The sequence below is a fragment of the Podarcis bocagei genome (assembly GCF_964188305.1).
Source record: "Podarcis bocagei genome assembly, chromosome: 10".
Classification (NCBI taxonomy): Eukaryota; Metazoa; Chordata; class Lepidosauria; order Squamata; family Lacertidae; genus Podarcis; species Podarcis bocagei.
Window position 1 is genome coordinate 61,695,231 of NC_138135.1, and position 10,707 is coordinate 61,705,937.

The following is a 10,707-nucleotide window of genomic DNA, read 5'->3' on the forward strand; positions in this document are numbered from 1 at the left end:
GCTAACTTAAGTGATACAGACAGATTCAATTGTTTAAAAAGGATTAGAACAAATTCCAACAAAGCTTAATGTGCAATGGAATTACCGGGGTGCAATGAATTTTATTCTGTACCACCATTTTGGGAGGGGGGCAGAGGAGTTAGTTATGCCACTGCTCCATCTTCCTTTCAATAAAAAATGAGAAATAACTCTGTAACAAAACAACTAAAAAATCCATGGGTAAAGTTTCTTACCACAACCTGCCTTTAAGAAATGGGGAGGGGAAACCTTAAGCATTTGTGGACAATCTTACTTAGTTATCAAAAAGGCACCTAACTCAGGCACAATATCTGCTTGATATTTCAAAGAAGTGATTTTAAACTGTCTTTTATTGAGCCTTTGGCTAATTAAACAATCTGGCTGTTTAAACTGGGGTGGGTGGGTGTTTTTGCTTGTTACCATGGTTTGTATTTTTGTGTTTTTATACTGTAAACTACCCTGTGATCCTCGGATGATGGGCAGTATAGAAATTGAAAGAATGAGTGGAGGAATTTCCAATGAACTCAACATGGCATATATTCCGAAGAGCCACACACAGGACTGCAATGTATATTTCTAAAATTGGTGTAAAGTAAGTCATAAACCAAAAGAGCTATGCTCCTGGATATTTCATTCCCATTCCAGCATTTTCAGATGTTACTGCATGCATAAGTTATTTTGGAGCTTGGTTGCCAAGTAAGGGTTGGACAGCTGACTAGACTAAATTTTATACTGGTGCAGAATGAAGTAGTTCAGAATGTAATCTAATTTTTTTAAAGTTTTACACCAGAACGGCTCCGCAACTTGAGTGTATAGTTCACGAAGAATGGTGCTTTTGCTCTTGGCACTAAATTATGAAATGCACCCATTACCAATACAGAAATTCATAACACCAGCATATCTTCTACATATGCTTAATATGCAAGCATCAAGCACATTTGGTGCCATATACAGTAATTTTTTGAAAATAGTGGTATTCATAGGAGCAACATAATATGCATATACCCTTTTCTATGTTACCGTTTACGTCTCCCATTGGGGAACCCCAAATTCCTTGCATCGCAATTTACTATTTAAATCAATGACTTTTAAAAAGAAAGTTCAACAGGCTTGCTAAAATGGCCTGTTTTTTGTGTTTAAAATTTTGTGTTTTTTTTAAAGGAACTGAGATTATCCTCCCTCTATCATATTCATAGTAAGCCTCTTAAAAACCACACGCACAAGTCCACATAACCACGGCTCAAGACACAAGGGAGGTGTGAATACTCTGATGCTAGTTCAACTCTGTTTGAAGTTTCCAGCTCAAGGGCTGTAGTTTCCAGTACAGGTCCTCAGTACTGATCTCTGTGATCTCCTAATTGGTGCTTTGGGCCTTGTTTTACTACTTCTCCTTTTATCAAGAAGGGCGCAAAGCGCTAATTAAGTTTCAGACACTTTAAACGATGTGGTAGAAGAGTTAACTTGAAATCATTTCTCAGTGCCCAATCTATACTATAATACTGGCAGGTAGACCACCACTACCACAGGGCCTCTCCCCCCCCCCCCCTTTTACACATCTTCTGCTGTGCTGGGATAAAAGTCAGCAAGCAAAGCTGCTCATTACAAATGGGGGAAAAACTCAATAGAAAGACAGAGGCATGACTGGTAATTACCATAAGTTTCAACTGGGCAGATACCTACAATCTTAATATGTTTACTTATAAAGGGCATTTAGGAAAAACGGAGTGTTCAGCTACCCAATACCCTTTTGAAATGTGGCTCTATTTGGGGAGGGAGTTATTATTGGGTTATTTTTCTTATTTTGATTTTATATATTGTGATCTTTTCTGTAAACCACCCTAAGACCTCTGGGTATAGGGCGGTATATAAATTCAATAAGTAAAGTTTTCTTGGGGTTGACCTACTGAAATTAATAGACCTAACTTAGTCATGGACATTAATTTCAATGGGTCTACTTTGAAAAGAACTTAGTTGAAGACTACCCATGGCTCATACTGGGACTTCAGAAAAAGAGGCTAAATAGATATTCAGGCAGTTAAAGCTGGAAAACAGTTTTAAAGGCAATCCCAGTTGTTCCAGAAAGTGTAGATAATGGGTGTCTCCTGTATCTCAACAGGAATGCTGTTCCATGGAACAGGCAGCCCCACTAACCAGTGATAGAATCTCAAATATATAAGCTGGGAGCCAAATGGCTCCTTAAGACAGAGTTACAGTTGCCAAAACAGAATGTCTAGTTGCCATTTGGGGGGCCAGATGGATCAAAAGTCATGTTTTTCAATACAACTTTTTGGTTCCTGAAATTCATTCCGATTGTGCCATTAGAATATCACAGACAGAATGCTACAGGATGTGTTGCTAGTGTGTGAAAACAGTCAAGATCCCAGGATCCTGAGGCATGCAGCTCCAAATGGTGCAGACATTAAGCAAAATGCGCCTGGCGACTTTCAGACACTGTAAATTCACCTGCTATGCATTACTGTGGAGCAGGCTTCTGAGATCCTTAGGCCTTGAAGGAAAAACTGTCCTGCAGAGCAGATCTCAGTGACCTGTTGCGTATGTAAGTAACTACAGCAAGGGTTGGAAACTTGTGCTCCTCCCCAACCACTGGTCATGTTGGCTGGGGCTGATGGAAGCTGGAATCCGACAACATCTGATTCCCTGTCACTGAGGTGGAAGACAAGAGTACTATTTTGAAGAGGTGTTTCTTTCTGTTTTGCCATTAGGTGATGCCATAGTGCTGTTCAAGCAAACAGTACTGTATCAGATTCCAGCGACGAAAAGGAACACAAATACAGCTTTAATACACGAAATACGTGGGTGAATAGCACCCAGGGATTTCGGGCCACAGAGGCTACTCATTTAAACACCAGTCAGCACCTTAACCCGGTCAAAAAGGCAGCCGCATGCATTGATCGTGTAAACACACTTAGGTCAACAAGATCAGTAGAAAAACAGTTCACAAGAAGAAATAAACATCTAAGAATGAAAGAAATAAAAGCATTTACCCCTTGATGTACAACGCTGGCACAATCCTCTGCCAACTTCCCAAACATATAAGTATTGAGAGCACCGGCCTTAGAACATGGGTTTTCTGACTCTGAAAGACACACAGGAACAGTGACACTGTAACATTTATCTGAATATACTAAAGAAAAGTCTTGAAGCTCTGATTTCACAAGGGTATCGGAAATGTTGAGAGGCCAGGGACATTAAAATACACTCAAGCCTGTGAGCTATGAAACTAAGGGGGGGGGGGAATCTATGTACATAAGGCGGCTCCCAAAAGGCCAGAGTAAGGACCACAAAATGAGCTCTAGTCTACCAGGCAATCAATGAAGCATACAGCAGCAGGTTGTAGTTGAAAGTCCAGATAACCTTGCTGGCGAGGACCAACATCAAAAGGCAAGATGTGTGATAAGGACTGTGAAAATTTAAAAAGGGTAGAGGAAGGCCTAGCCTCTGTTGTCTATGCTCTGGTAACTTATAGGATAGATTGCTGCAATGTATAATATGTAGGGCTGCCTTTGAAGATGGTTTGGAAATTACAGAAGGGGCCGAATTCAGCAGTGAGATGGCAAGATGGCAAGCTTCCAATTCATTTCCTGGCTTGATTGAAAGTGCTGGTTTTGACCTATAAAGCCTTCTACAACTCAGGACCCCAGTAACTCCAGGACACCTCTCCTCCTATGAACCAACCCAGAGCAAGAGCTTATCATTCAAGGCCCTTCTTTGTGTGCCCCCTGCAAGGGAGGTATTGCCAAAAGAGCAGGCTTCTCAGTCACGACTCCCCAGTTATGGAATGCTCTCCCAAGGGAGCAGCCACCATTACTTATTTAGGCCCAGGCAAAAACATTTCTTTTTCAGTAGGCCTTTAGTTTTTGATAATCCATGGTCTCCTTAGTGGGATGGGATGTTTTAGGTCTTCCTTTTTCAAAAATATGAATGCTTCAGATTTTGCTCTCTTAGTGTCATGTTGGTTTTACTGTATTTGCTATTCCTTTTCTGTTGTAAAGTGGTTTGAGGTACTTTGTTTTAAAAGTGAAGTTAAATAAATAATATTATAATTTGAAAAATACTTTTTTAGTTCAGAATTCCAGATGCCTCCTCAAATAAATTATCTCTCCCATTTGTAAAAGCATATGACACTGGGTAGTTGTTGTTTTTAGATCTTCCACTATATCTGTTATTATCCCCATTATTGCAGTCCCACAACTTTTGCCTGTGGTGCACAACTAGCACAACCAATAACTATATGTTAAAATACCTTGAAGTATAATCTTGAAGAAAGATGTCCCGTTTCCCACTTTACTTAATGGATAGGAAGCAGCAACTGTTCCCTGAAATGAGAAATTGGGGGGGGGGGGTCCTAATTAGCAAGTCAAAAATATTTCCAATAGAAAATATCAATGATATTCATTACTTGACCCAGACCTTTCGGATATGTGCATGATCTCTGCAACAGCAGCGTCACATCAGGTTTTACAGTGGCAGAACAATTAACAAAGTGCTTCATAAAATATACAAACCTATAATTGCTTTCTTCATCTGTACCTAACAACCTAACTGCAATCCTGAGCAGTCAATTGTCAGTCTCATTTTAGAAATGGGGAAGCATGGCGGGACCAATTGCTCAATATCTGTCCGCTACTTTCTGGACCAAAGAATGTTGGTAGAACAGAGAGTCCTCAATAAGTTCCAAATAAATGGCAACATTCATTTTTATGGTGTGCAGCTGACCAACAAAAGCTAGGCTTCCAACTGCATGATGGCCACTCCTACTCCAACTACATCCCATATTCATTTGTGCTCTGCATAAAACATGACAAACTTAAACCCTCCTCAGGTGTTTAGCCTCCATTCCTAACCCTTGTGCCAGCCCCATGCTCCAATATCCCTGTGGGAAAGTCTGAAGGGACATTTTAAGCACGTTTGGTTAAACAAGTCTTGAGCAGAGGTGGGGAATCTGTGGCCCTCCAGAGATTGCCAAACTACAGCTTCCATCACCCCCAGCCAATAACTGCCAAGGATAATGGGAGGTGTAGTTTAGTAACATCTGGAGGGCCACAGGTTCTTCACACCTGGCTTAGGAGCTTCCGCACAATCAGGGATCCTGTATTACAGTGTTTCCCAAACACGGGTATCCAGCTGTTGTTGGACTCCCATCATCCCTAGCTAGCAGGTCAGGGATGCTGGGAGTTGTAGTCCAAAAACAGCTGGAGACCCAAGTTTAGGAAACACTGCTGTATTATCAGAGCTCCTGTGTGTAAACAGGCTTTTAACCTGGTCAGCTTAATGCCCTTTGTAGCCCACTCCAGACCTTCCCACTCAAAGCAGGACAATTTGAATGGAATGTACACACCTAGTTGCACACTGTGATGTTAGGATGTGGGTCTAGTGGAGGACCCCCAGCTGTCTACACACTTTTCGCCCAAGAATTTTCAGCCCAAATGCCCAAGAATTTTCAGCCTGAATGCCTGAAATACTGCTCTTTCTTGCTCTGCATATCCCCCTCTCTCAACTAAGGATTAATTCCTGTGCATATGAAAAAACATGGCCCATCTGAACCTATGCCATGGCAGCCTTTAACTTTTAAGGAGTTTGGTGTTTAGAATTCAGTAAATGTTTATTTATTTACATGAACAGTTCTCATGTAACCAAATAGTTTGTCAAACTGTGTCATGTTTCAATACTGTTATAAAAAATATCTTTAAAAATTATTGGGCTGGATCTAGAGTCATTGTTCTGTGAATGGAAAGGCTCCTTCCATTTGTGGGAGGAACATTTGCCCAGCAATTCCCACTTAACAAAGTCCCAGAAACTTAATTTTTGCTGTTTCACTCTGTAGTGACTAGCAAAACCTAGCCATGCTGTTCTGGAGGGTCCCCCAACAATCCAGAGCAGATTTTCGGGGGCAGGAGGAGCAGGAATGTGTAAAAATCACCTCCCCTTTCTTCAGCAGAGCATCACATAAGCATAACAATGCCACAAATTTGGGCTCCAAACCTAGCTTCTGCATTTGGTCTCTCCTTCCTTGGAAGCTTTTAAGTAGAGGTTGGGTGGCCATCTGTCATGGATGCTTTAGCTGAGATTCCTGCATTTCAGGGGGTTGGACCAAATGACCCCTGGGGTCCCTTGCAATGGTATGATTCTATGATTCTTAAAAAAAAAAAAGATTTTGTACAACTCTAAGATTCTATGATTTCTCAGGATAGACCAACCAAAAGTCCACAGTTTTAAGCTTGCCATGGTGAATTTTCCACTGCTCTCTGCGGATCATGATGTGCCCAACCTTTCATCCCAACCTTGGGGTAGAAGAGTGGGCAAATATGGTCCCTGCAGATCTGTTTCACTTTGTACTTGGGAGCAGTGTTCAAAATTCACCAGGCGTATTTCGCACCTGGCTGTCGGTCACTTGTGACCAATAAAGATGTCTGGGTGCCAGGATGGCACCTGATGTCTGCACTATCTTGGAGATGCATACCTGGGGATTCTTGGATCTTGACTGTTTTCACATACAGTGGTACCTTGGGTTACATACGCTTCAGGTTACAGACTCCGCTAACCCAGAAATAGTAACTCTGGTTAAGAACTCTGCTTCAGGATGAGAACAGAAATCGTGCTCCGGCAGCGTGGCAGCAGCAGGAGGCCCCATTAGCTAAAGTGATGCTTCAGGTTAAGAACAGTTTCAGGCTAAGAACGGACCTCCGGAACGAATTAAGTTCTTAACCCGAGATACCACTGTATTAGCAACACATCCTGAGAATTCTATCTGTGATACTTTAGCTGCATAACGAATTTCAGGAACCAAAAGGTTGTACAGAAACGACGACTGTCAATCAGTCTGGCCCCAAAATGGCAAATAGGCATTCTGTTTCAGCAACTGTAACCCTGGTTTAAGGAGCCATTTGGCACCTAGCTTATATATCTGAGCTTCCAACACTGCTTGGGAGTACTGCAAAAAAGCAAGGAAACTGTGGGGATGCTCCAAGCTACCCAATTCAGAATGTGGGCCAGATCCGGAAATAATTTTCCTCCCCTGGCTTGATACATGGCATATTCTTTGTCTCTCTCAAGAATAGTGCAATTTCTTGAATGCTGCACATGTTATACACAGCTGAAGGAGTCAGGAGTAGTTAACAGACCTGTGTATTAAACTGCCTGAATTACAACTTGCCTTTTTTCCTCTGGCATCTCTGCTTGTACACCAAGGATATATTTGTCTGTTCTGAGCCTATGTATTACACGGCAATCACACTTGAACAACAGTAAATATGCAGTACAACCACTGTGATCATCATAATATATTTGAAAGCTGCTTCCAGGTAGAAAGCAGATGTGCGTCCTCCAGAGCAATCCCTGGCACATTAGCAGATGCCCCAATAACTGCTTCTGTCAAATTAACAAGAGCTAGTTTCCTTGTTAACCGTGTTCTTTGTGCCAGCCTTTCACAGTCACCTAGTTTGTTTGCTTCTTCAGGCAGCTTTCAGATGCATTAAATTCTCTCCTCACCATGAGGCAAGTTTCCTCGGAGGAAATTATCTATCACAATCAAATGGAGTACTGAACATATATTTTGCACCAGCGCCAGAATAACGAGAAATGGCCTCTCTTTGAACACAAACCAACTGTGGCAGTGATCTTTAACAACTTTAAAAGGCATTCTCCCCCCCGCCCCATCTCCACCTCGGTGCCCCGTATCTACTTTAGAAATCAGCCATAGATTATATTCCTGTACCAATACATTCCACAGGACTGGGCTGATGACACTAAACACTTGGTTTCTTCTTGTTGTCAGATACGCCTTGACAACTTGGGGGATAAAAAACAACTCTCCTGCAGATGGTCTTAGTAAACAAGCTAAGATATAAGGGTTTAGGTGACCCATAAGGTACCCTGGACTTAAGTTGTACAGTGCCTTGTAAATTAACACAAAGACTTTGAACCTGGCTCAGTAGTAGATGGGCAGCCAGTGCAGATGTTTTAATAAGGGTGTCACATGTCATCAGCAGTGTTAGAAACTCAGATATATATAAGCTAGATGCCAAATGGATTCTTAAACCAACGTTACGGTTGCCAAAATGAAATGTCTAGTTACTATTTTGGGGTAAGTCAGCTCAAAGGCCTGATTTTTCAAATGATGGACCAACTGTGATTAATTCTCAGTTAAACATCTGGCCAGTTCAGATGATAACCTTGAGCCGAGTTAAGAACTTTGAGGATTTAAAGAAGAAAGGTCACTTGATCCAGGTCCTATTCAGACCTCTTTTTCCTAATGGTGACTACTCCTGCACAGAAAAAGCATTTTGGTCCCTCAAATTCATTCCGATAGTGCAGATAAAATAAATCTGGTAGAATTCTACAGGGCAGGGTATGAGTGTGTGAAAACAGTCAAGATCCAATGATCCCCAGGCATGCACCTCCAGACGGTGATGTCAGGTACTATCCTGGTGCCCAGGCAGCATCAATTGGTCACACGTGGTAAAAACCAGGTGCAAAATGCACCTGGCAACTCGCTAATTTTGAACACTGGTTGTTTAAATGCCCCCCTCAGCAAGTGACTAACGTTTCTTGACCAGAGGGCCATATTCACTCTTGAACCCCCAGCAGGAGGACGGGACATGCATGCTGGCAGGTGTGGCCACAGTTAAAAAAGAAAGAAAGAAGGCTGCAGCCCTTTTTGCAACGTGTGGCTTTCAATCCAAGCAGAAGGCACACTGTATACCCTACAACCATTCTCCATGCTTCACTGAAGGAAGGTGGAAGTGCTAGCTGAAACACTGATATGTTGCCAGGGTCACTGTCAAAAAGCTCTCTTCCCAAACTGCAGCTTATTAATCGAAAATTGATATTGAGCCTTGGACCTCCTTACACCCTCCATACCTCTCCTGAAGCACTATATACAAGGAATGTCTCCAATGTATGAAGATAACTACTGTGATCTTCAAGCGCTAGAGATAAAAAGGTATTCCTGGAGAAGAGCGTGAATTAAAAATACCTGACATCACAAAAATTCATGAGTCTTTTTAACCACCATTTTACCCTACATAAAGAGTAAAAGGTTGTATTGATTCTTTTGCAATCCTCAGTTTGCTGTGACACGAAAATACAATATTTGGCTTTATGCTGTACATGGAGATAAAAGTAGCAAAGAAACAGTAATGATGACTGAATTGCATGTTCTCGCTGAAAAGCTTTTTTCCACAGCAAACAAAATTCAAGTTTAACAGTACTATTCTCAGCTTACATCCCCAAGTGCCAGTAATGATAAAAGGCTTTAAAATTAAATTCATCATCATCATCAAATTAAAGTAAACATGTTGAAGAAGACTGGTCTCATGTGTTCTACTCTGTAAAGTTTATACAAGAGGCCTAATGTACCATCAGCACTAAGCACTTGAATTTAGAACACATTTGTAGCCACAGATAGAGCAACACAGTGTGTGTTCCTTGTTCTGAAACAGCTACTAGACAGCTGAAAATTATTGCTGCAAACTGTGTTGATTTTATGTTGAGGAAGTAAAAAAGAAAAGTTACATTGTAGTGCAGTTCCTCCAGTTTTTTGAAAAATGTCCATAAATCTGGAAGACTCCATTGATTCTTTTATAAGAAAAAAGAACTCCATTAAGTCACCAGACTGGAAATTTTTTATCACAACACTTTTTTAAGTTTATGCCTTAAATGAAAAGCTCCCAAGCCATCTATATTTTTCTTCAAGTTTACTAATGGTTCCAGTAATAAAAAAGCAATGCTAAAAAGAGAGAGCATGCTATGACTATATAGATAAGACAAAGCACAGGATATTTTTAATTTTAGCAACACTCAGTTAATACTTACTTTCAAGTAAGCTTGTTCAGGATCTGACTATCAGAGTAGGGCTACTATGTCTCCAAAAAGGAAGTGAGAATAGACAGGGAGCAGTATACAAATTTAATAAATAAAATAAATATTCACAAGTACAGTGGTACGTACCTCGGTTGTCGAATGTAATCCATTCCGGAAGACTGTTGGACTTTCGAAACGTTCAACAACCGAGGAGCAAAGGGCGGTTGGCAAAGTCAATGGAAAAAATAGAAAAACACACAGTGGAAGTCATTCGACTTCCAAGACGTGTTCAAAAATGGAAGCAATTACTTCTGGGTTTTCGGAATTCGGGTACCGAATCATTTGGCTTCCGAGATACTCGAAAACCGAGGTATCACTGTAACTTGTTACAATTTTTAACTGATTGAGAAGTGCACTTAAATTACAAGCGTCTGCTTAAAACGCCTACAAATCAAGAGTGGTTCACATGTATATGGGAGCCTTCACATACTTAGGGTAGGAAAGATCAGTGGAGCAACTCTCAGGAGTGTTCAACTAATGGAACCCAAGTTAACTTAAATCTATAAGAAGCTGATGACTACAGAAAGAAGGCAGGCAAAACTATTGCATAAAAGAAAATTTGAAGCAACTGTCGCTGAGAATGTCACTAGATCTTGCTCAGCACTAACCCAGTGATAAACAGCTTTGTTGTTGTTTTTACCAATAAAGCAGTGTATAAGTTTTATGAAACAATAAAATGTTAAATAAATAACCTAAGAACAACACTGCTGGAGCAGACAGAAGGCCTATCTAGTCTAGCATCCTGTTCTCACAGTGATGAAACAGATGTCTACAGGAAGCCCACAAGCAAAAACTGAGCACAACATC

The 10,707-nt window shown here is 41.0% G+C and overlaps 1 protein-coding gene across 1 annotated transcript in view; it reads right to left on the bottom strand.

Moving 5' to 3' along the window:
* The window catches only part of POT1 (protection of telomeres 1), a 63,089-nt gene extending 53,060 nt beyond the window's left edge, over nucleotides 1-10,029 (bottom strand). Inside the window, exons 1-3 of the mRNA XM_081211596.1 lie at nucleotides 9,988-10,029; nucleotides 4,283-4,355; nucleotides 3,024-3,115 (exon numbers count right to left, since the gene is read on the bottom strand). Of these exons, the coding sequence (XP_081067722.1) occupies nucleotides 3,024-3,071 (48 nt within the window). The 5' untranslated portion in view covers nucleotides 3,072-3,115; nucleotides 4,283-4,355; nucleotides 9,988-10,029. The remainder of the gene's footprint in view (nucleotides 1-3,023; nucleotides 3,116-4,282; nucleotides 4,356-9,987) is intronic.
* Nucleotides 10,030-10,707: the final 678 nt, after the last annotated feature.